Raw genomic sequence first — 26,347 nt, forward strand, 5'->3', positions numbered from 1 at the left:
TTGATTTCCCGGTGGTGGGCTTCAGATTTAAATCTGCACATGCGTCGCCTCCGGCGGCCATTTTCCTGAAGTCCACCACTGGGAAAATAAATGTACAGAGCATGGACTCTGCTCCTGCCTCAACGGCAACCTCATCTTGAAGCCCAGGGCCCACCACAGCCTCACACCACCGGGAAACCCCCTCCTCCCAGCCCAAGGCACGCAGCATCGCCCAACTCCTACCACCGCCTCCCTGCAGCAGCGACTCTGCTTCATGTGATCCCGCTCCACCACCGACTCCCCCCCCCCCAGTAAGCTACATTCGAACTATAAGATGCACCCCAATTTTCTTCCCAAATTTAGGGGGAAAAAGTGCGCATTATAGACAAAGAAAAGTATAGTTGCACCGGCGCTCGGTGTTGAAATCTATCTCCAGCTGCTCGTTTGGATAGAAATTTCCACGTATTGCTGATAGAAAAGGGCTATAGATAAGCAATTGTATAACCAAATAGCGCTTTGGGATGATTATACACATAGGTGAAAAAACAATGTGTTTGCGTATTACTTGCACATTTTGCTGCACTTCAACATCAGTATTACTATGCGTAAATACAGATAGGTTCATCCATTAGTTTAAAAGTCAATAAAGATAAGTATAAAAGTCTTGAATATATTAGTCAACACTTGCTGACATAACGGCACATATGGAGGAGAATGCTTTGACGAAATTGCTGGCCGTCAAATTGGCAAAGAGTCAGTGTGCCAACAGGGGTATTCTGCTAGCCTCCTCTGACCTACGTCATATGTAACCTGAGACTTGTGAACAAGTGGAATAACAACGCGGGTCTTAATATAACATAGGTAAGATATTCATCTAACCTTTTGGTATGTATAGGGCAGTCCAGCAAATGTTCTGACATACTTGGTTCCAATAGATGTTCGCTTGATGTCACTTAACCAATGTGATGCTCCAAGATAGATGTTTAGAATTGTTTGAAGTTCAGGTGGCGCCCCGGCCGGAGGCGCGCATCTGAAAAGGTCAATACAGGCTGGGATCTATGACCGGATGCTTGGGTGAACTCCTGTATCCCGATATTGTGTGAAGTCACAGTGATCGCGGTTTAACCTGTTACAACTGTTTGAACTGGACGCATAGTAATACTGATGTTGATGTGCAGTAATATGTGAACACATTGTTTTTCCCCCTATGTGTAATCAATCATCCCATAGCCCTATTTAGCCCTATTTAGTTATGCAATTTTTTATCCAAGTGCGTATTACAGTCCGAAAAATACGGTATTTATCTATCTAATCTATCTTTGTATCTGTTTATTATATATCTATTATATATCTAATATCTTTGTATCATCTATCTAGCTTTATCAGGTTATAGTTTTTTTTTTCTTGTTTGACAGGAGGGTTGTGGCTCTGGACTTGGGTGCTTGGCTGATGCAATTTCCTGGTTCCTTTGAGATGTGTGCATATGGATGGTCCATGTGCCGTTTGTTTTTTTCTCCCATCCATAGACTTGCATTGGCCAGTCTAGCAAAATTTGGGGTACACTCGCACTAGCATATCAAAATCGGTCCCATTCTCATCCATGAGACTGGGATGACTTTTTTCTCACTTGTCATCCGTGTGCTGTCCGGATGCAATTAGTTTTTTTACCCAGCAACTATTAATCTTTTACAGGACTATTTACAGTTTCCCATCTTACAGAATTGCAATGTATCCGTAAAAATCGGATGCTATACTGATGGTCTGAATGACATCTGATTTTTTTCACACATCCATCAGATTTCGGAGTGATATCGCAGCATGCTGCGATTTTTTTCTCATGGCAAATACAATTGCAGATCTGCACTGCCTTATTGAATAACATTGGTCCTAGTGCAATCCGATTTTTTATCGGATTGCACTCGTCCGAGTTATACGCCACTGTGAGCGAGCCCTTACGCATACATACGCAGCATGCTGCAATTTTTTCTTCATGCCGAATACAGGAGAGAAAAAAATAGCAGATCTGCACTGCCTCTCTGAATAATTGGTCCGAGTGCTATCCAATTTTTTATCGGATTGCACTGGATTTTTTATCGGATTGCACTCGTCCAATTTATACGCAAGTGTGAGAGAACCCTAACTGTTGTGGTGGCAAAAGAGGTGGACTGAGCATAAAGCTGACTCCAGCTGATGGTTTCGCTGTCAGAGGCAACATCATCCTGCTGTGATTGCGTTTGGTTCTACTACTGCCGGGACAGTTGCCGTCAGCACTATCAGTGGTGTTAGAGCTGCTGCTAGCGGCAACCACATTCTAATGCCTAATATTCGTTTTGTTTTCATGTTTGGGTTTAGCATACAAGTATAATGTTTAATTTGTTTCTAAACTTTGTTAACAAACTTTACCAATTTTTGGTTTAAAATTGAATACATTAATAAAGGTCTAAAAGGCCATAAGAGCAGTTTAAAAGTGTCAATGGATCTGATAGGTTCCCTTTAATTTCATATTACTTATGAGTTAGACTGGATCTACAAGATAATTTTTTAGGTGGTTCAGGGCCTGACAATATATTGGGGCCCAAATATCTAACAGAAGAAAACTTGATTTAAAGCTGACTGACTACATAATCAGTGTTATGATTGGTGCTACCTTTTACATGCATAAACAAAAAGTAAATAGAGTTTACGATACAATAAACAAAAGTTGTTTTATATAGGATGAACCTTGTGAACAGTTATCGAATGTTTGGAAATTTCAATATTAACTTGAACAAACCCTTTTTATTTTCTGGATTATACAAAACCAAATTGCCATTTAGCCTGTTACAATCATGCGAGATTATTGGAAGTTTATGGGTATAATCATTATATTCATGAACTTCCATTAAAAAAATATATAACATGTAAACAAAAATACAAAAAATAATTAAAATAAAGCAAATATTGGAAATTAGAAAACAATATTTTGTTAATATAAGTACTTCAAAATCAACCTACTTGTTTTTATGAACAAAAAAATTAACAAAAATGACAATTTTTGACTGAGACAAAGCTGTGAGACAATAAGAACAAAAAAATTTATATTTTTTTCACTACATTAACAGGGACACAACTTTCAGGAAAAAAAGCATACATTAGAGGTGCGATGATAGTAAATGCACATCACATTAAATCTTTATATTTATGCCATTAGTTTTCTTTTCATTTAATTTGTTTGTATAGTTTGTTAATACAGCACATAACAAATATATCAAATTAGCATGTGATTCTAAAATTGGTTAATATTTTGAGGATTGAGTTTTTGTTCATTTTGAATCCATTTTCTTATTTTGACATAGCAACATTTTGTCACCTGTAATAATAAAAAAATAAAATAAATAATAATAAAAATATTATGGTAAGCCTAAAAGTTTGCAGCACTATTTCAATTATGTCTTCGATTGGAATGTGGATGTGGTATAATCATTTTCATAACAGTACCAGAAAATAGATATTGATAGATTGCATTGTTAAATGGAATGAAGAATTTGATAACATAATGATGGAGATTTATTAATACTGGTCGCTGGTGTACAAGAAGAAGGGGGACAAAGATTAAAAAAATCAGCCCCTTTCAGATTATTTCTCTTGCTTAGCGCCGTACTGACATTGTCATCATTCAACAGTACCTGTCCCCAGTCGGGCTCACATTCTAGTTTCCCTAAACCAGACATGGCCAATTCTTAAATTGCTGATTAACACCACAACATTTCTTACTTGTAGGACAAGTACTGGTGACCTTATCTCATTTTTCTAGCTTAATCACATTTTTCATTTCCTTGCTAACCTTGTAGCAGTTGTGAAGATAACTTCCATATGCTGATTATCACCATTCGTTCAAGTGTGGCTGAAAGTGACCTGGAATAGATACCCTCTCTCAAAGGGTGTTCAGGACTGCCTCTATGGTAGGTAGGTCTACCACTGCTATTTCTCTCCTGAGCAGCAAGCACTGGTTAAATACAACTCCAGATTAGTTCTAGACTTTTCTAATCAGTAAAGCCATGTAGATTATTAGTAAATGAGTCAAACGTCAAGGAAATTTGAAGCCCAACCAACTGTTTCTAATCTAATTGCATGTTTTGAAAAATGAGCACAGGGCTTCGTAAATGGTGTCTTGTATGAATGCCAGATCTCTCATTGTATTTCTGCCAGAAATCTGGTGTTAATACATTGCTAAATCTGTCCCAAACTGTTGATCTAAATATATAATGTTGTTATGTGACAATTTCAGTACCAAATTGTGACTAATGAATGTGAAAAATACATTTTTATATACCGGTAAATGTCAAGCCACCAATCAAAATTATTGTGTGTTATTAAGAAACAATATCCAATTATTCAGGTAACAGTATAATACATAAAAGCTACAAATATTGCCATTCATTGTCTCTCTCTTTCTTTCATTCTTTCTTATTTTTTTATTAACATAATTAAGTCTTTTTGGGACAATTACTTAAAAAAAAGAAGAAAAAGAAAACAGAGCATTACATTTGTATCCCGTACACAGGACTAAAAATGTCATTTTAAAAAATGTCTTACAGCATAAAGATTTAGGAGCACACACAATATTATTTCTTATAGTAAATCATAAAAGAGTTTGTTAAGATTACTACTTTTCTCTTTCACATCCTATAGACTTGTGACGAGGTGAGCTGGTTTTTCAGCAAAAGGTGTTCCATCTTTGCTCAGTGGAAATATGAATCCATCACTGCTTCCCCGTCCTAACGGATAGTATGTGTGAAGTTGATGTATTTTATGTTGGGTACCCAAGTTTGGCATGCTTTTATAGTATGATTCTTCTGCATCCTTAGTTTTGACTGGTGATGAATCTGCTTGAGTACCAGTTGTAACACTTCCTGTGAGAGCTGTGCCAGTTAGAGTTGGCATGCTTGTGTAGAGAAAATCTCTGTTAGGTGATTGCATTGCTTCAATGTGCTCATTTGTTAACAAAGGGAAAACACTTTCACTGTTTTCTGGTGGAATTTTTCCCCTAGTAAAGTGAAGAGGCTGATAACTATCGATAGCGAGGGCACGGGAGGGCAGCAATGGAGCATTAGATTCCTCATTTATCAGTTCTAAACCAAGAATTTCCTCATTAGTAAAGCATGGAGCATCATCGAGAACTGCTTCATCCTCTTTTAAATTGTTAATGTTATTTATCAACTTGTTTACTAGATTCCTACTTTGTTCACATGAGCGTTCATGGTTATTCAGATAGGAAGGTATATAGTTAGAAGTGAGCTCCTTCAAAATCTTTTTTTCTAAGGCAGATTCTTTGTGGTTAAAGCCACGGTCGATTATTTTTACACAGTCCCTAAAGTATTCCCGTGTTGCAATGTTATAGCTGTTCATATGGTTACCATTCAGTGGTAGAGTATCCATGACACTTGTATCTCTGGCATTGTTCAGGATTCCCTCTGGAAAATATTAATAAAAAGAAAAACACTTATTATTAGAACATGGTAAAAATTATTTACAATAGTTTATTTAAGCCCAATTTTGGGTCATGGTTGCCAACCAGACATAAATTCCCAGGCAATATATTAGAATAGAGAACTTGCTGATTATAGTGATTATTTATAATCATTTTACAGACCATAGGTAACGCTGCTGTTGTGCGCCCGTCTACTTTACTGAATAAACTTAGAATTGAATTATGAACAAACTTTATCCTTCATTTTGATTGTCAACTTGATTTAGACTACTGAAATTAACCATGTTGTATTGTTAAATTGCATTATTTCATCACTTAAGTCCTCTCATCTATATTTATCTGCAACAATGAGGCAAGATAAATAGGAACATTTATACTTTATTTATCAGGTTAATGTCAGTGTCTTCTCAGTAATCCGAAAGAACAAAGAATACAAAAGCTACAGTAAAAAAAAAGAAACGAAAAAGGAATTTAAACAGCATTACTTATGGAGTTAAACCACCGCCAAACGACTACACGTTTGGGGGCATTTAGTAGCCCTGCAGAACTTAAAATGGAATAGCATATTGTGTTTCCTAAATCAGCCTCTCCTGAAAGAGGCTGGCCACTGCTTTTTTTATTGATGGCCTAACATCAGCATAGGCCATCAATGTCTCATCAGTTTGGGTGCGACACCCAGAAGCCCCACATATTAACTGTTGCCAGCAACGACCGGAAGTTCTCGGATGCTGCCAGACAAAACAGCTCCATCAAATATGTAGCGGCCACAGCCAGATACCGCAGATCCAATTCAAATGAATAAGGGGTGGATCTGCAGTATGATGGAGCTTCTGTGATCCAGCAGCATCTGAGAACTTCTGGCTGGCAGAAACAGCTTATGGTCAGGGGTGCTGGGTGTCACAACCCCTGCCAATCAGCTACTGGTGGTCAATCGTAAGGATCCAAAAGTATAAAAAAGTAGTGGCTAACCCCTTTATGGCCCAGGTGGCAGTCATCTGAGTATATCTGAGTTGTCCATCCTGACTCTGAGCTATACAGATGTAATGTCAATAAAGTTATCTTGAAACAAAACTGTTACGTCAAACAATTAATAAAGAGTACTGACCTCTAGTGGAGCTTAGTACTTCTTAGGCATTGCCTGATTCACTAGGATTACAGTCTCCATTGTGCCTGCCATAAAACCTTGCACATCATGTCGTGGTGAGTCACAATTATTTTTATGCACATTATCAACTAATCTTTGATATTCACTGTTGGGCATGTCCTGCTTGTAATTGTTGTTTAGCCCTATTTAATGTCATTAAGATGTTAAATGAACTGTGATAGAGCTTTGATGAACCCAGAGCACAGGCAGGAGAAACGGTATTGGTAAGCATTTTTTAGGCATTTTTATAATTTCCCAAGTAAGGCTATGTGCCCATGATGCAGAAATGCTCCGCGTGACCCGTCACATGACTAAATGACGTCATGGCAGGTCCTTGAGTCCACCACGATCTGCCGGCAAGCCGAGACAAGGATACCGGGGGCCATCAGAAGCTAAGTATAATGTTTATTTTTTATTTTATTCTTTTTTTTACAGGTTCTATGGTACCCGGGTCCGGAGGAGAGTGTCCTCTTCTCCAAACCCGGGTACCATCCGCATATTGAAACACATGGATTCCGCATGTACAGATCCAGTGATGCGGATTCCATGCGTTCCAGTGCAAGTCAATGGCGGCGAAAACGCCGCACTTCCGAAAAGTAATTGGTAGTGCAATGATAATCCGCAGCGGAAATTTCCGCAGCATGTGCACAGCAGATGTGGATTATCATTGGGGAACATGGCAGGCCTTCTACCAAGCGTTTTTAAGCGTTTCTGCAGCAGAATTGCCGCTGCGGTAAAGCTTAAAAAACGCATCGTGGGCACACAGCCTTATGGTGTATTATTATTGCACAATATTGTACACTTTGTGTGGTAATTTCAACTAATTTGTATTGATGCTTCAGTTATATTATTTTTCTGGTACCTGTGGACCAAATCTGTGGTGAGCCTTTTGTGTTCATTACCTGCTTATCCTGAGATATTACAAACTTAGTATCACATAGCACCTGATACATCTTTATAAATCCTTTGAAATAATAGTTATTTTTTTTAAGATTTACTTTATTGACATTAATTTTCTATATCCCAGCATTGTTAATTATGAATAATCTTTTATGAATTATTTTATGTTAAACATGTTGAGCATTTAGATTTTTGTGCTCAATTTTTGCATTTTTTCTCCCTTTATTTGTAACTTTTTTTTATTTTTTGTATATTGCCATTGTCAAAGAGAATAAAATGTTCAGCTCAAGCTAGCAAATTTTTGCAAGTTTTAATGTATAAAGAAAGTGAGAAAAACTTGGCACTCGATTTTGCAGTGAATGAACAAAAAGTTTTTAATGACAATCCAATATAATATTATAACGTTTCGGTCCTAATCCGTACCTTTGTCTTAACTGATTGTCACTGAATAAGGGATCATCTGCATCATGGCAGTGAAGTGAATATGCCTCCTGGGTTGCCAGTGTGTGTAGCCAGTGTCGCCAGTGTAGTGCTGTGTGTAGAGACCCAGGACGCATTTCCACTGCGCTGCCCCGATGCACACGATCACTATTCTACGGCAATCATTTTCTGATGAACGTCCGGATTAGGACTGAAATGTTATATTATTTTGGCTTGCCGCTAAAAACTTTTTACTCATTCACTGCCATATTGAGTTTTTCTCACTATATTTTTCAACTGGACCCCTACTCGAGCACCACAATCTCCCTGACAGAGTGCCGTATATTTCTACAGCATTAATGTATAAAGAAGTTCTTGATTATACTTCTGCCTTTAGACTGGTCCCTAAAATATTGTACCAATGCATGAAAGCTATAAGGTGCAAACTGGTCCTTGAACTCTATCTAATTATTGCCCGTGGTAACTAAACATAATATATGTAATATTATTTCAGACCATGACCCCAACACTGTCTCCACATTAAGACCTCCATACTAGCAGTAGAGTTGCCCACTGTCTGTAAATTCATGGACAGTGCGCAAAATTGGGTATTTTTTCTGCCAGCTGAAAAACACAGAGACTGTGATTTTTTTTTTCCTGCTGAAGTTTGTATTGCACATACACTAAATCTGGCATGCACCATGCAAACAGACTCAGATGGAGGAAAGAGGAGCTTAGTTTAGGCAGATTGCAGTGGGACCCATGGGAATTGCAACTTTATAGGAGCCCATGCAAGGTGAGGGACTTTAAAACCCCCTTCCGACCTGGTCAGTAATAGTACGCACCAGGTCGGGAAGGCCGGTTCAGCGGGGGCTCCGGCGGTGAGCCCGCACTGAACCGAGCACATGTCAGCTGATTATTACAGCTGACATGTGCCCGCAACAGCCGCGGGTAGAATGCCGCTGTCAATCTCTGACAGCGGCATTTAACTCGCGCTTCTGGGAAGCGCGTCCTAAGCCCTGCCCATCGGTGACCCCGTCACGTGATCGCGGGTCACCAATGGGTGGGCATGACAACCCAGGGTCTGCAGCAGACGCCTGTGGTTGTCATGTCTCAATTGCTATGAGCGCAACCTAGTGGTCAGCGCTCATAGCAAGTGAGCATTTCTCCTGCATACAAGCGATCTGCTCATCGCTTGTATGCAGTAGAAGCAATCAGACAACTGCTGCTTCTAGTCTCCTATGGAGACTATAGAAGCAAGCAGAAAGTGTAAAAAAAAAGTTTTTAAAAATATTAAAAAAATAAAAAATATATAAAAGTTTAAATCACCCCCCTTTCGCCCCATTCAAAATAAAATATATAGAAAAACACCACATACACATATTTGGTATTTCCGCGTTCAGAATCGCCAGATCTATCAATATAAAAGAAGAATTAATCGGATCAGTAAACGGCGTAACGAGAAAAAAATTCTAAACGCCAGAATTACGTATGCAATAACGGGCGATCAAAACATCAGATCTACCCCAAAATGGTATCAATAAAAACGTCAGCCTGGCGCGCAAAAAATAAGCCCTCACCCAGCCCCAGATCCCGAAAAATGGAGAAGCTACAGCTCTCCGAAAATGGCGTCATTTTTTTCTTTTTTTTTTTAGCAAACTTTGGATTTTTTTTTCACCACTTAAATAAAAAAGAACCTATACATGTTTGGTGTCTATGAACTCGTAATGACCTGGAAAATAATGATGGCAGGTCAGTTTTAGCAATCAGTGAACGTGGTAAAAAGAGGACCCAAAAAACAACTGTGGAATTGCATTTTTTTTTGCTGTTTCACCGCACTTGGAATTTTTTTCCCGTTTTCCAGCACACGATATGGTAAAACCAGTGATGGCGTTTAAAAGTACAACTCGTCCCGCAAAAAATAAGCCCTCACACAGCCATATTGACCAAAAAATAAAAAAGTTCTGGCTCTGGGAAGAAGGGGAGGAAAAAATTAAAACACAAAAACAGAAAGACCCAAGGTTGTTAAGGGGTTAAAGCATGTCACTTTTTAAACCTTGGTAAACACTATTTATCTAAAGAAATAAGGTTATTCTGCAGATAAATAGCATTACAATTCCTGGCTGCATTACTGAAAGCGTAACTATGAGGTGAAAAAAAACATATTTCCTTCCAGGAGCTGCCGGCTTTCTGTCATAGGGGCCTGCACGGTGTGGCTGCACTCACTGCATAATTAACAATATTGTGAGCTGTGGCTATAAGCATATCCCAGCACTTCAATTGAAAGCTAACTCTGCAGAAGCGGCTGTCAAAGTGCCAGGGCGTGCTTACAGCTGTCGATCACATTATAGTGAGTGGTGCTGTGAGTAATGACTGTAACCACTCCATGCACGTCCCTATGACTGAAAGTCAGTGGCTCCCAACACTTCAGAGAAAACATAATTCGAATAGACAGCCAGGGCCTACAGGAAGAGACTTAACCGTGCCATAATCCCAGGAGTTGGCCAGTTTGACAATCCCTTGTGATGGCCTCTTCATGACATAACCCATGTAGTCTCCATCTGCAGACAAGAAGCTTGTATGAATGGTCTTTCCTTTTTAGCAATGAGTCACGCTTTTGTCTTGAATAACCAGAGATTGGTCCGGGGGCTACATAGGCAAAGCCATGAAGAGGCATTCATGAGGGATGGTCACACCAGTCCTACTCCCAGGATTAGGTTGTAGAGTAGTATAATGTATGGTAGACAGACCCCTCAAATCTTCATTGTAGGTACACTAACAGCTTGGCTTTACATGGATTTGGTGGTGGAACCAGTGATACAGCCATTTCTTCAAAGTTTCCCTAAAGCTGTTTTTCGACATGACAATGCCAGGCAGCATGTTGCTTCTCCTACTGGGAGCAGCCTGCATGGCCTAAGTGTGGTAGCATGGTCTGCAGCATCTAAGGAATGGTCTCCCATCAAACACATCTGGAACATCATTGGTTGGCAAATGCAAAGGGATCTGCCATTATCGGATCTTGATGAATTTGCATGCCCGAGTGCAATCAGTGTGACAGACCATTCCTCAAAAAAACATTAATAACCTCAGTGATAGCATGACAATGCCTGTAAGTGAGCGTATTTCTGTGCATGGCACACACATTTTATACTGAATAAATCGAGATGTTTTGAAAATTTTGTTTACATTTTTTTGCCATGCATATCATTAACATGTCTATCGACCCTGTGATTTCCATAGTTATACAATTTTTACATCTTGGTGTTGCAATTCCAATGTTATATATACATAGATGCACACATACACACAAGTATAGCTTTTTTACACTTTTTTAACATAATTCCACCACAAGCATGGTAACACTAGGGTATTGGTCAATTGTTGAGACTATGGGGGTGAGACTGTCACTCACAGCTAAACCTCATTTAGGGTTCTAAATAGTGAAGAGCGAGCATGCTCGCTACTGCTAGGTGCTCACCCGAGCATCTCACTGCTCGAGATGCTCGGCACTCGCCGAGTATTTCTGGGGGTGCTCGGCGGGAGCTCGGGTCCCCTCCCTGCATGTTTGGTGCTCTTTAGAGTGCCAATTAACATGCAGGAATTGTATGCCACATACTGTAATGCCGCAGCCATGTTGGTTGTGGCACTACCGTGATTGGCTGGCCGCACAACGTCATCAGGTCTATATCAGACCTGGCGCCGCCATGCTCGTCACAGTCACTCCGGAATCAGACAGTGTAGGGAGAGCTGCTGCTGAGCTAGGGAGAGATTTACTTGTTTCTAGTTAGTGTAGGTATACCAGACTATATTAGAGACACATATCCATCTCAACTAACAGTCCTTCTGAGGACTAATCCAGCTGCAGAGATATCAGTGCTAGACAGGCAGGGTATATAGCAGACTGCAGTGCATATAGCAAGAGGGTCCATTCCAGTTCTGTCTGCTGGTGCTTTTACAGATATTTGTAGAAATAGGCCCAGGTATCAGGGGCCAGGAATATATATTTTTTTATCTTAATCCTGATTATTTACTTAAAAGCAATCCAGAGAACACCGTTTATCTGCACCATTTGCTTGTTGGCACTGCAGAATACAGCCAGGTCCTTTCCATATTACAGTGCTAAAAATCCAGCTATTTAAAACTGTGGTTTGTCTGTCACACGGATCACATATAATTGCGCTGAAAATATTGCCATTTCTGGCCTCCATTGAAATTTTCTTGCAGTGTGTCAGTGAAGCTATTGGACACCAGTTTGCTGTTAAAAATAGTTACCTACAGGCCAGCTATTTAAAACTGTGGTTTGTCCGTCGCACGGATCAAATATAATTGCGCTGAAAATATTGCCATTTCTGGCCTCCATTTAAATTTTGTTGTAGTGTGTCAGTGAACTGATTGACACGAGGTCGGCGCTGTTAAAAATAGTTACCTACAGGCCAGCTATTTAAAACTGTGGTTTGTCCGTCACACGGATCACATATAATTGCGCTGAAAATATTGCCATTTCTGGCCTCCAGTAAAATTTTGTTTCAGTGTGTCAGTGAAGTTATTGACACCAGTTTGCTGTTAAAAATAGTTACCTACAGTCCAGATATTTAAAACTGTGGTTTGTCCGTCACACGGATCATATATAATTGCGCCGAAAATATTGACATTTCTGGCCTTCATTTAAATTTTGTTGCAGTGTGTCAGTGAACTTATTGACACGAGGTCGGCGCTGTTAAAAATAGTTACCTACAGGTCAGCTATTTAAAACTGTGGTTTGTCCGTCACACGGATCACATATAAGTTCGCTCCAAATTCAGCCATTTGTAGTGAGAGTGGAAGATATTGTCCTCCATTTAAAATGGGCAAGGCATGTGGCAAGGGACGGGGAACTGGACGTGATGGTGATGGTGCATGGAGAAGCCGAGCCTGTGGGCAAGCTGAAATTGTGCCACAACAAACACCCACATCTTCTAGCTCGACCTTCCAGTCCCAATTAATAGGGGACCGCAGAAAACCACTTTTGAACACAGAGCAGTGTGAAAAGGTTATTGGTTGGATAGCAGATAATGCTTCCAGTCACTTAGCCACCATCACCACCCTGTATTCCACACGGTCAAGTCTCAGTAGCCGTAAGTCTGAACTGCATATTCCTCACCATGATCCTCCTTCCTCCCACCATGCCGAGTGCCCAGAGACAACTGATCCCACACTTGGACACTCCGAAGAACTGTTCACTTTTCCATTTATAGATTCGGGCCTCTCGCCTGGTCCACTTGAAGCGGGGCAAATGGAGATCGCATGTAGCGATGTTCAAATATTTGAGCAGCCACGGTCATATGAAGGCGAAGATGGGAAAGTGTCACAAGAGGTGGACGATAATGAGACATAATTGCCAAAAAGTCAGGAGGAGGACCAGGGTGCGGAAGTGGAAGACAAGGTGGTGGATGATATAGTAACTGACCCAACCTGAAGGGGGACATGCAGAGCGAGGACAGCAGCACACTGGGGAAGGAAGGCAGAGCAACCCAACAGGCAGGAAGAAGCAGTGTGCTGGCCGCAGACAGAAGGTGGGCAACCGTTCCCCGTAACAGCAACCCGACGGAAGTTGCCAGTACAACTGTTAGGTCTTCCCGAGTCTGGTTGTTTTTAAAGACAGATAACCCCAAAAAGGCCATTTGCACCACCTGCCAGGCCAGCATCAGCAGGGGTAGCAAAACAACCAGCCTGAGACCCACCAGCATGATCAGGCACATGGCAACAAAGTACCCGACTTTGTGGACCGAACCCCAGGGTCCAGGAACAGTGTCTGCTGGTGACACCACTGCTTCTTCCGCTATTGTGTGTGCAAGCCAATCCCAGGTCCAGAGTGCATGCGAAGATGCCTCCTGCCCTGCACCTGTCGTTGCACACTCTCAACTAGCACCATCAGCAAGCACGTCCTTGTCCCAGCGCAGTGTTCATTTGTCCATACCCCAGTCCTTGGAACGCAAGAGCAAATACACAGCCAACTCCCCACAGGCCACACTACTAAATTTCCACATTTTGCGACTGCTTGGGCTCGAAATGTTGCCTTTTAGGCTCGTGGAGATGGAAGCTTCCCGCAACCTGATGGCGGCAGCTGTACCTCGGTACCGCATTACACAAGCACGTGTCCCACAACATTAGCCGTGCCCTCAACAATGCAGTTACAGGGAAAGTCCACCTAACCACGGACACGTGGACAAGTGCTTGTGGGCAAGGAGGGTACATCTCGCTGACGGCACACTGGGTTAACATAGTGGAAGCCGGGACCCAGTCGGACCTTGGGACAGAACACATCCTCCTGACGCTGAGGATTGCGGGCCCTAGGTCAATCAAGGTTGCCCCCACAGTCTACAGCTCATGCACCTCATCCTCCTCAGCCTCCTCCTCCATTTCCAAAATGACCACATCAGTCACAAGCTGGAAGCACTGCAGCACTGCCTCGGCCAAGCGGCAACAGGCTGTGCTGAAGCTAATATGCTTAGGTGACAAACCGCACAATGCTGAAGAGTTGTGGACAGCTCTGAAAGAGCAGGCAGATCTGTGGCTGACACCGCTGAACCTACAGCAAGGCATGATCGTGTGTGACAATGGCCGGAACCTGGTGGCGGCTCTGAGGCGAGGCGAGCTCACACATGTACCATGTCTGGCCCATGTACTTAACTTCGTGGTTCAGCGGTTTCTCAAAAGCTACCCAGAGCTGCCGGATCTGCTCGTCAAAGTACGCCGCCTGTGTGCCCATTTTAGAAATGGACGGACAGACATCTGCACCATCCTCCAAAACTTTGAGGACTCCTCCAAGATGTTGAGCGGCGATAACGCCATAATTAGAATCACCATTCCGCTTCTCTGTCTTCTGAAATGCTCTCTGCTCACAATCAAAGAGGATACATTGCAGGCGGAGCACGATGAGATGGAGCCAGGAACCATACAGGGTGTTTACATACAGCCCAGCCTCATCTCATCCCAATGTGGATTGGGTGACAATGAGGAAGAGGAGGAGGAGGAAGAACAGGAACTAGTTTCATGCGCTATAGACGGTACTACCTTCACAGCTGTCATACTGTCTGTTCAGCGTGGATGGCCTGAGGACAGGGAGGAGGAGGAGGAGAACATGGTCAGTCGTCCTCTTGGTGAGGACACAGAAGTCTTGCCTTTTAGCAGTCTGGCAGGCATGGCTGAGTTTATGTTACGCTGCCTTTCCCGTGACCCTCGCGTTCTCAAAATTTTGGGTGACAGTCATTACTGGTTGGTGACACTTCTAGACCCACGCTACAAGGAGAACTTATGTCTCTTATTCCTGAGGCGGACAGGTCTACAAAAATGGGGCAGTACCAGAAGGTCCATGTTGCGGAGCTATTAAAAAAATTCCCATCTGAAAACGCTGGCGGCAGAGGTCACAGTTCGTTGGACAACCAAGGAGTACAGCCGAGAGAGACACAACTTCAATCCAGCAGAGGCAGGGGAACACTGTCCAAGTTCTGGGAGAGTTTTCTCAGCCCCTCCCATCGCACAGGCCCTGAGGTGCGGGGTACTCTCACAAGGAGTGCAAAGTTTGGGAAGATGCTGAGGGAGTACCTTGCCAACCGTACCAACGTCCTCCGTGATTCCTCTGTGCCTTATAATTATTGGGTATCCAAGCTGGACACGTGGAATGAACTGGCTCTCTACAACTTGGAGGTCCTGGCCTGCCCTGCCGCTAGCGTTTTATCAGAGCGGGGTTTTAGTGTCGCTGGTGGAATTATAACTGATAAGCGCATCCGCCTGTCAACTGAAAATGCTGACAGGCTGACTCTTATAAAAATGAACAAGGGCTGGATTGGGCCAGACTTCTCAACACCAGCGAATGATAGCAGCGTAACAAACTCAAACCTAGTGTCTTTTTTTGGGAGGTGTATTCCCATGCACCTTTTCACACCCACACATGGGTATACGCTTCCTGATTTTGGCTACTTGCTCTTGTCCTCCTCCTTCACCTCATCCTCATCTTCCACCACCATATTACCAGGGTGACCGTGGTCCGTGATGCAACACCCACATTATTTTTTTAAATGTTATTTATGATGCCCATAAAAAATTTTTTTTATACAGTATGTTCATGCATACCCCCCAGGGGTAAATGTTTGTCAACCCATACACTTAGTGCATAGGCATTACAAGTATAGGAGACCCGCTCCTTTCTAATGGGAACATTTTTTTATGAGGCCCTCCTCCATGACTTTTCCAAGGTGCATTGGAGTGCCTCCCAATTTTTGGCAGCCCTTGCATTCACTGCATAGGCCAACACTATGAGAGACCCACTTCCTAATAATAGGAACATTGTTTTCAGGAGGCCCTCTGACCTCCACGTCTCTTCCAAAGGGCATTGGAGTGCCTCCAAATTTTTGGCAACCCTTGCATTCACTGCATAGGCAAACACAATGGGAGACCTACTTTCTAATAATGGGAACAATTTTTTTAACCCCTTAAGCCCCGGAGCATTTTTCATTTTTGCATTTTCGTTTTTGCTCCCCTTGTTCCCAGAGCCATAGCGTTTTTATTTTTTGGTCAATATGGCCATGTGAGGGCTTATTTTTTGCGGGACGAGTTGTACTTTTCAACGCCATTACTAGTTTTACCATATCCTGTACGGGAAAACGGGAAAAAAATTCCAAGTGCGGTAAAATTGCAAAAAAAGTGCAATACCACAGTTGTTTTTTATTTATTTTTTTACCACGTTCACTGAATGCTAAAACTGACCTGCCCTTCTTATTCTACAGGTCATTACGAGTTCATAGACACCAAACATGTATAGGTTCTTTTATATTTAAGTGGTGAAAAAAAATTCCAAAATTTGGTAAAAAAAAAAAATAGCGCCATTTTCTAAGACCCTTAGCGTCTCCATTTTTCGTGATCTGGGGCTGGTTGATGGCTTATTTTTTGCGCGCCGGGCTGACGTTTTTATTGATAACATTTGGGGTAGATCCGATGTTTTGATCGCCCGTTATTGCATTTTATTGCAATTTTGCGGCGACCAAAAAACGTAATTCTGGCGTTTAGAATTTTTTTCTCGTTACGCCGTTTACCGATCGGATTAATTCTTTTTTTATATTGATAGATCGGGCGATTCTGAACGCGGCGATACCAAATATGTGTATGTGGGGTTTTTTTTTATATATTTTATTTTGAATGGGGCGAAAGGGGGGTGATTTAAACTTTAATATTTTTTTATTTTTTTTTATATTTTTAAAAACTTTTTTTTTTACTTTTTGCAAGCTTCTATAGTCTCCATAGGAGACTAGAAGTAGCAACTATCCGATCGCCTCTGCTACATACAGGGGACGAGCAGGTCTCCTGCATGCAGCAGAAATGGTCCTGTGCTATGAGCGCCGACCACTAGGTGGCGCTCATAGCGACAAGATCATGACAACCACAGGCGTCTGCTGCAGACCCTGGGTTGTCATGCACGCCCATCGGCGACCCGCGATCACGTGACGGGGTCGCCGGTGGGTGGGGCTTTTGACGCGCTACCCAGAAGCGTGCGTTAAATGCTGCTGTCGGAGATTGACAGCAGCATTTAACATGTTAACAGCCGCGGGTGGATCGCGATTCCACCCGCGGCTGTTGCGGGCACATGTCAGCTGTAAGAATCAGCTGACATGTGCTCCGTTCAGTGAGGGCTCAGCGCAGCAGCCCTCACTGAACGGGGGGATCGCAAATATGCGTACTAATACGTCCCCGGTAAGTAAGGGGTTAAGGAGGCCCTCCTTTACGTCTCTTCCAAGAGGCATTGGAGTAGGTCCAAATTTTTGGCAGCCCTTGAATTCACTGCATAGGCAAACAGTATGGGAGACCCACTTCCTAATAATGGGAACATTGTTTTCAGGAGGCCCTCCTCTAAGTCTCTTCAAAGGGGTATTGGGGTGCGTCCAAATTTTGGGCAGACCAGCCACTCACTGCATACGCAATAACAGTATAGCCCAAGGTGTGGAAGAGTATTTTTGTTTTTGGTTATTTATTTTGCCTTATATACAAGTCATTACCCTGGAAAGGATGTTCCTTAACATATTTCCTAGGAAAATCCATTTTGGTTTCGTTTTTGTATGTTTTATGGTGAGTCCGTAAAAGTGGCGTAATACCTCTGACAAAGTTGTTGACAGCAGTGACCTGGGAGTCAGAAATGCTTCCAGGGGTCTTCCCCATGCTGTTCCCATGACATTTGAGCACAGTTCCCATCGATTTGGCCAATTTTTAGGCCTCTGTAGACCGCCGGGGGAAGCCACCTGAAAAATGCTCGAGTTTCCCATAGACTTACATTGGGCTCGTTGCTCAGGTCGAGAACCCGAGTATTCCAATTTGCTCGACCCGAGCATCGAGCACCCGAGCATTTTAGTGCTCGCCCATCACTAGTTCTAAATAATACATGTTGAGAAATTAAATGTCAACAAAACATGTCCACCTATCTCATTTTATAACTTTTGCCCTCAGAGGCTTTAACTGATAGTCATAAGCCACAAGTGTCAAACTCTGGTCCGTGGGCCAAATCTGGCCTGCAGGGTGGTTTTATTTGGCTCTAGACACCAGAACCACCACCCTATGTGGGGCCATTATTCTGTATGGAGGACGATGTGGGGCCTATTATTCTGTATTGAGAACTATGTGGGGCTCATTATTCTATATGGAGGACTTTGTGGGGCCCCTTATACTGTATACTGGCTGGCCCGTGATTTTGTCTAAGTTTTTCATTTTGGTCCTTTGTGTGTTTGAGTTTGACATCCCTGTCATAAGCAATATGAAAAATAATCATTTTAAGATATTTCAGACTAAAGAAACCACAAGACATGTAAGATGAAACATATGCAATAATCTAATGTGACAGAAAAATTGTAAGAAAGAAAAAAATATATCCGACAGCATGTGATATAAACCCACAATACTCTCCTATTAAAACTTATGCAATTTCAATACTGCTGTTTTCTGTTGTTCCCTGCCAGCATTTGTTTGCACGGTAGCAGCAATGATGCCAGCACCACACATCATTGGTTCTGTTCTGCCTCTCTAGCAATTGTACGACCAGCTCTCACTGAAATTTTGCTTGGTCTTCCAGACCTTACCTTGATCTCCACTGTTCCTGTTAACTGCCATTTCTTAAGTACATTTCGAGCTGAGGAAAGGGCAACTTGAAAACCCTTAGCTATCTTCTTATAGCCTTCTCCTGCTTTGTGGGCTTCCACCATTTTCAGCTAAGCAGCTGCTGCTTAGAAGAACCCATGGCTGCTGTTTTTTGGCACAAGGTTAAAGAAGGCTGGGTTTTTAGAAAGCTGGGAAATTTGCATCACTTGGCCTTTCCTAATGAAAATAGTGAACAAGCCATAACCCTAACATGCTAATTAAGATCTGAAACCTTGGTAAAAGTTATCTGAGTACAGAAATCTCCAAGGGTGCCCAGAATTTCCCATCAACCCATTTTCCTTTTGATAATTTTTAAAATGTAAAAAATGACATATATATATATATATATATATATATATATATATATATATATATATATATATACAGTCACACCTTCTCATTTAAAGATTTTTCAGTATTTTCATGACTATGAAAATTGTGTATTCACACTGAAGGCATCAAAACTATGAATTAACACATGTGGAATTATATACTTAACAAAAAAGTGTGAAACAACTGAAAATATGTCTTATATTCTAGGTTCTTCAAAGTAGCCACCTTTTGCTTTGATGACTGCTTTGCACACTCTTGGCATTCTCTTGATGAGCTTCAAGAGGTAGTCACCGGAAATAATTTTCACTTCACAGGTGTGCCCTGTCAGGTTTAATAAGTGGGATTTCTTGCCTTATAAATGAGGTTGGAACCATCAGTTGTGTTGTGCAGAAGTCTGGTGGATACACAGCTGATAGTCCTACTGAATAGACTGTTAGAATTTGTATTATGGCAAGAAAAAAGCAGCTAAGTAAAGAAAAACGAGTGGCCATCATTACTTTAAGAAATGAAGTTCAGTCAGTCCGAAAAATTGGGCAAACTTTGAAAGTGTCCCCAAGTGCAGTTGCAAAAACCATCAAGCGCTACAAAGAAACTGGCTCACATGAGGACCACCCCAGGAAATGAAGACCAAGAGTCATCTCTGCTTCTGAGGATAAGTTTATCCGAGTCACCAGCCTCAGAAATCGAAGGTTAACAGCAGCTCAGATTAGAGACCAGGTCAATGCCACACAGAGTTCTAGCAGTAGACACATCTCTACAACAACTGTTAAGAGGAGACTTTGTGCAGCAGGCCTTCATGGTAAAATAGCTGCTAGGAAACCACTGCTAAGGACAGGCAACAAGCAGAAGAGACTTGTTTGGGCTAAAGAACACAAGTAATGCACATTAGACCAGTGGAAATCTGTGCTTTGGTCTGATGAGTCCAAATTTGAGATCTTTGGTTCCAACCACCATGTCTTTGTGCGACGCAGAAAAGGTGAACAGATGGACTCTTCATGCCTGGTTCCCACCGTGAAGCATGGAGGAGGAGGTGTGATGGTGTGGGGGTGCTTTGTTGGTGACACTGTTGGGGATTTATTCAAAATTGATGGCATACTGAACCAGCATGGCTACCACAGCATCTTGCAGCGGCATGCTATTCCTTCCGGTTTGCGTTTAGTTAGACCATCATTTATTTTTCAACAGGACAATGACCCCAAACACGCCTCCAGGCTGTGTAAGGGCTATTTGACGAAGAGAGAGAGTGATGGGGTGCTATGCCGGATGACCTGGCCTCCACAGTCACCAGACCTGAACCCAATCGAGATGGTTTGGGGTGAACTGGACCGCAGAGTGAAGGCAAAAGGGCCAACAAGTGCTAAGCATCTCTGGGAACTCCTTCAAGATTGTTGGAAGACCATTTCCGGTGACTACCTCTTGAAGCTCATCAAGAGAATGCCAAGAGTGTGCAAAGCAGTCATCAAAGCAAAAGGTGGCTACTTTGAAGAACCTAGAATATAAGACATATTTTCAGTTGTTTCACACTTTTTTGTTAAGTATATAATTCCACATGTGTTAATTCATAGTTTTGATGCCTTCAGTGTGAATGTACAATTTTCAAAGTCATGAAAATACAGAAAAATCTTTAAATGAGAAGGTGTGTCCAAACTTTTGGTCTGTAATGTATATATATGTATATAGATCTTGATCTTCTAAAATACAAAGTAAATGTGTCATTTTTAACTTTAGCCCTTTTAGAGATCATTTCACCTTCAACTTGCTTAACTGTTCACAATAACAGGAATTTTGACCAGGGATGCCTAAGCTTTTACATGCCACTATACCTTAAATAGTGATTTACCAGGAGTCTTGCCGAGTTAACTTTGTTGTTTAACCCAATCCGTAAATATGCTTACATATTATTTGTTTTTACTCCTGTCATAAATCCTTTATGAGTGTTGCATGTTACATTGCTCATTATCTGTTTGGTAAAGATAGTAAGTTTAAAGATGTTGTCTACTACTGCCGATCAGCTGTTCCCAGTGTTGGCGGCAGCCGAAACTGCTCAGTTACTGAGGTGCACAGCGCAAATGTTGACAGAATAGTGGCCGTGGCTGGGTACTTCACATCCGCCCCCTATGGATTTGAATAGGTGGTGGATGTGCAGCAACCGGACGCGGACACTTTAAAGTTGATGGAGCAACGCTGTGCAGCTCCGTAACTGAGCAATTCCTTTTTGAGGATTGGTCACAGATTTTCAGATTGATATTGTCACTGGTATATCGCGAGAGGGCCAGAAGATCGCGGCGTCTGGTCACCCGAACTCCTGCACTGGTTAGAACTGCTTCACCATGCTACTAAACAGTGCAGTTTTTTTTGCTCAGGCATTGCTAGGGTTATTCAGTTCACTTGATCTCCTGGATCTCTCTATCCTATATTTCTTCAGCTGTTCTGTGATGGACACTCCCCTCTGGTATATATGCTTGCCACTGGCATTTGGAACTTGCCAGTGATAGTTAATTCTGCCTGGTTTGGAATTGGAGGAGTTGTTCGATGTTTGGAGTTGGCGGTTGGAGAATTGTTCTGGAGATTTCTGCGTGGCGTTTGTTTGCGTGTTCATCCTCATCCTCTCATATTTGGCTTCACCTACCTTACCCTCTGATGTGTTCCACTCTGTTGTTTGGTGAGTGCATTTTGTATTATTGCAGTTTTCATTTATCACTGCCTGTCTTCCCTTGTCTGTCTGTTTAGTGTAATCCTATACACTTCGGCCTCACACCTTCCTGGGTGGGGGAGGGAACAGATAAGGGTAAGACAGGAGCATAGCAAAGCATGTGACCCCAGCATCTCCACTTTCCAGGATAATCCGGGGGACAGGGATTGACTAGGGCACTCCATAGCTTGAGGGATAGGGAAGCCCCTTGTCCCAGGAGATCCTGCAACAGTACCGTGACATTATAATTGGCATTACCATTTTGGATTCATTATGAATCCGGTGGCTGCTAAGGCAGGGCAGCTAGAATAACTTAGCCTGGCGGTAGCAGACTTAAGTGCAGTTGCTTTGCAGTGCCCATTCACTCCAGGCTCAGGGGCCGCGGCTCCAGGGAAACCCCTGGTGAAGCCCAAAATCGCTCTAAAGGATAGGTTCTCTGGCGGTTGAGATAAGTTTGTTGTTTTCAGGGAGGCCTGCAAACTCTATTTTAAGTTACGTCCTCACTCCTCAGGTACCGAGGAGTAATGGGTGGGGATCATAATCTCTTTCCTTCAGGGTGACCCCCAAACCTGGGCGTTTTCTCTCCCGACTCACAGTCGCTTCAGAAATTGAGGAATTTTTTCAGGCACTGGGTCATATCTATGATGACTCCGACCGCGTCTCTCTGACCAAGTCTAAATTATGTTGGCTTCAGCACGGAGACCGGGCAGTGGAGGAGTATTGCTCTGAGTTCTCTAGGTGGTCTACAGTTATTAAGTGGAATGACTCTGCGCTCCCTTGTTAGTTCTGTCGGGCTTTCTGTGAGAGTAATGGATGCCTTTGCCGGTATGAGACCCCAGTTTCCCTTGAGGTGGCCATGTCTCTGGCTATCCGTGTGGGCCTCTGTCTATGCCAGAGACATAAAGAGATGCCCCAATTTTTGGGTGGTCCAGGGTTAAGGGAACCTAGGGCTGAGTCTACCAAGGAACCCATGCAGTTTGGGACGACGACGACTCGTTTTATGAATCCTCCTGCAGTTTGACGCAAAGAGGGAGTGTGTTTTTTCTTTGGTGTGAAGGGTCATTTTGTGGGTATTTGTCCATCCATATATAAATGCAAACAGCCGCCGGTAGACTAAGGAGCCCGGGTTGCGGTGAGGTTACCAACCCGGGTGTACATATTTTCTCTGTGGGTAGGTCACAATTCTTTTTACTGGCCGAGATTGATTTTGGCAAAAGTAGGGTGATTATTTCACCCTCTGTGGACAGTGGGGCAGCGTTTAATCTGATTGACGTCCGGTTCGTCCAGAACCAGGGTCTTAGTGCACATAAATTGTCTAGACCTATACCCATAATCGTTATAGACTCTGCACCCTTGAGCCAGGGGTATTTTAGTGAGGTCGTTCGAGAGATATGTCTGCAGGTAGAGGCCATGCACTCTGAATCAATTGATTGTTATGTGCTAGAGGACTTGTCCTCTCCTGTGGTTCTTGGACTACCTTGGCTTACGTTGCACAATCCCGTGGTGGACTGGCAGACTCAGGAGGTAGTAAGGTGGAGCGAGTACTGTCAAGCAAACTGCTTGGGCACCCATTTAGTCAGGGTTGATACCCGGTCTCTGCCGGAATACCTGTTTGACTTTGAGGATGTGTTCTCAGAACAGGGGTGTCAAGAACTCCCTCCCTATCATCCTTATTGTTAGGGGGGCGGTTGCAAACAACTTTATTATAATGGAACGCAACCGACCCCGGGGTCCACGATGCAGCCTGGTGGACTGCTGCCGAACGCTTTCCGGGTGAGAAGGAAAGCAACCAACTTAAATGATAAACCCTTCCGTGTTACTGCACACAGGAACGGGTATAGCGGTTCGCTCAATCTCCGTTGACAGCACGGGAGATGTGCGACCGGAAAACTATCGGTAGCCCTGTTACTGCACAGGGACTACTCTGGCGGCGCTAGGATGCGTGTGTGACTACGCCGACGGGTACACGTGCCTCCAGCCGGCGTGTTACCGGACTGAAGGGTACTACTCCACGTGGCTGACAGGCGATGGCCGTGGATAGGACGTCTGCAGGCTGCTCGGGGTGTTAGGCGACTCCTTTGGCAGAGCCAGACTGCTAGACGAAACTACCTGCCTCTATGGAACTAGCCTGCCTGACAGAAACTACTTGTGGAACACAGTCGTCCACACAATCGCATCACTGCTCAATGATCAGAGCGTGCCGCCATGTTTGTGGGCGGGCCTTTTAAAGACTAAGCCCTGCCCACCGAAGCGCCATTGGTGACGCCACCCGTGGACCAATCAGGCTGTGCCAGGTCACCGAGTTAGGTGGGTGCCAAACCACTAATCACGATCCGCCAGGTCACGGGCATGCTCAGTGCGACAAATCCTGGACTTAAGACTCCAAACGCCCTGTCTCCCTCTGCAACCCATGCTTAACATTGCTAGGTACCAATACACGGGAGACAATCTGTACGTCTCGTGGACCAGCTAGGTGTTGGGGCTGATGATGATGCTGAGCAGCATCATCCCTGGCTGGACTGAAATGGGAGACCACAGAAGTTCCTGGACCCATTTCAAATCCAGCCACCAACTGGCACTTAACACTTATGATTGCACCATTAATCTAATTGCTGGGGTCACATTGCCTAACAGCAGGTTGTATAATGTTTCAGGTCTGGAGAGGCAAGCCATGATGGACTATATCACAAAATGTCTGGTAAGACTCATATCAGACCTTCCTCATCTCCCGATGCAGCAGGATTTTTCTTTGTTACGCTACTGCCTAGATTTCCATGAACTATATCATATCATGGTCCGAGATCCATTCCGGACCTCTTTAACCAGATTGTCAGGGAAAAATGGTTTTCTAAACTGGACCTCAGGGGGGCATATAATCACATCCGTATAAAGGAGGGGGATGAGTGGAAGACTGCTTTTAATATACCTGAGGGACAATATTAAAACCTTGTTATGTCATTTGGATTGACTAATGCTCCTGCCATCTTTCAGCACTTTGTAAATGACATTTTCTGTCATCTGTCAGGTAGATTTGTGGTAGCCTATCTTGATGACATATTGATTTATTTGCCACATCTCAAATCACATCAGGTACATGTCAGGCAGGTCTTACAAGTACTCAGGGACAATAAATTATATGTCAAATCAGAGAAATGCATGTTTTCGGTAAAGGAGATCCCTTTTCTGGGTCATTTCTTATCGTCCACCGGTTTTTGCATGGATCCGGTCAAAGTCCGAGCATTACTGGATTGGGATCATCCTGAAGACTTAAAGGCTTTACAAAGGTTTTTAGGGTTCGCGAATTACTACCATAAGTTCATCAAGAACTTTTCAGTAGTGGCCAAACCTCTGACGGCTATGAACAGGAAAGAGACAGATTTTTCTAAATGGTTCAGTTCAGCCAGTGAGGCATTTGCTACTTTAAAGAAATGTTTTGCTTCTGTGCCAATTCTTATACAGTTTGACATCACTCAGCCATTCATTGTAGAGGTTGGCGCATCAGAAATTGGGATTGGGGCTGCATTGTCGCAGGATGGCGTCCGTGTGCATACTTTTCAAAGAAACTGTTGTCCGCCGAGAAAAACTGTGACATTGGTAATAGGGAACTCTTGGCAATAAAGTTGGCTTTTGAGGCGTGGCGACATTTTTTGGAGGGGCAGTTCAACCGCTCATGGTAATCACCGATCATAAAAATCTTTTGTATTTGGAATCTGAAAAACGTCTGACACCTAGACAGGCAAGATGGTCATTGTTCTTCACCAGATTCAACTTTTTTGTGACGTATTGGCCGGGGGATAAGAACATTAAGGCGGATGCCTTATATCGTTGTTTTCCGCGGGAGGAGGTAATTGCGAACTGGTTCCTATATTACAGAAAGGGGTAGTTATTGCAACTATATGTTCTGATCTATAGAGGGAGGTCGTTGAGGCTCAGGGGGACGCCCCTGCTGCCTGTCATTCAGGTAAACTGTTTGTTTTTGTGAACCTCCGTCTTAAAATTTTAAGTGAACTTCATGATTCGGTCTTGGCTGGACATCCTGGTAGAAAAGCTACCACCGATCTTCTTACTCATCGTTTTTGGTGGTTTGGGGTGCACCAGGATGTTTGGGAGTATGTAGCTGCTTGCAGTACTTGTGCATGTTCTAAAACCCCACGTACTCGTCTGTCTGGGGCTTTTCAACCTTTGGCAATTCCGTGTATACCTTGGACTCATTTGTCGGTAGATTTTATCACTGATCTACCCGTATCTGCAT

The 26,347-nt window shown here is 43.0% G+C and overlaps 1 protein-coding gene across 11 annotated transcripts in view; it reads right to left on the reverse strand.

The window, feature by feature from the left end:
• Positions 1-3,512: 3,512 nt before the first annotated feature.
• The window catches only part of ADGRL3 (adhesion G protein-coupled receptor L3), a 1,088,292-nt gene continuing 1,065,457 nt past the window's right edge, over positions 3,513-26,347 (reverse strand). For 6 of the 11 annotated variants that reach the window (XM_073686326.1, XM_073686314.1, XM_073686318.1 and 3 more), the window contains one exon: positions 3,513-5,432. In XM_073686326.1, the coding sequence (XP_073542427.1) occupies positions 4,645-5,432 (788 nt within the window). In that variant the 3' untranslated portion in view covers positions 3,513-4,644. The remainder of the gene's footprint in view (positions 5,433-26,347) is intronic. The other 5 variants (XM_073686319.1, XM_073686323.1, XM_073686321.1 and 2 more) reach the window with 3 other exon arrangements.

Source organism: Phyllobates terribilis, unplaced genomic scaffold (assembly GCF_046119375.1).
Source record: "Phyllobates terribilis strain yellow unplaced genomic scaffold, ASM4611937v1 Scaffold_1__5_contigs__length_1240528914, whole genome shotgun sequence".
Taxonomy (NCBI): domain Eukaryota; kingdom Metazoa; phylum Chordata; class Amphibia; order Anura; family Dendrobatidae; genus Phyllobates; species Phyllobates terribilis.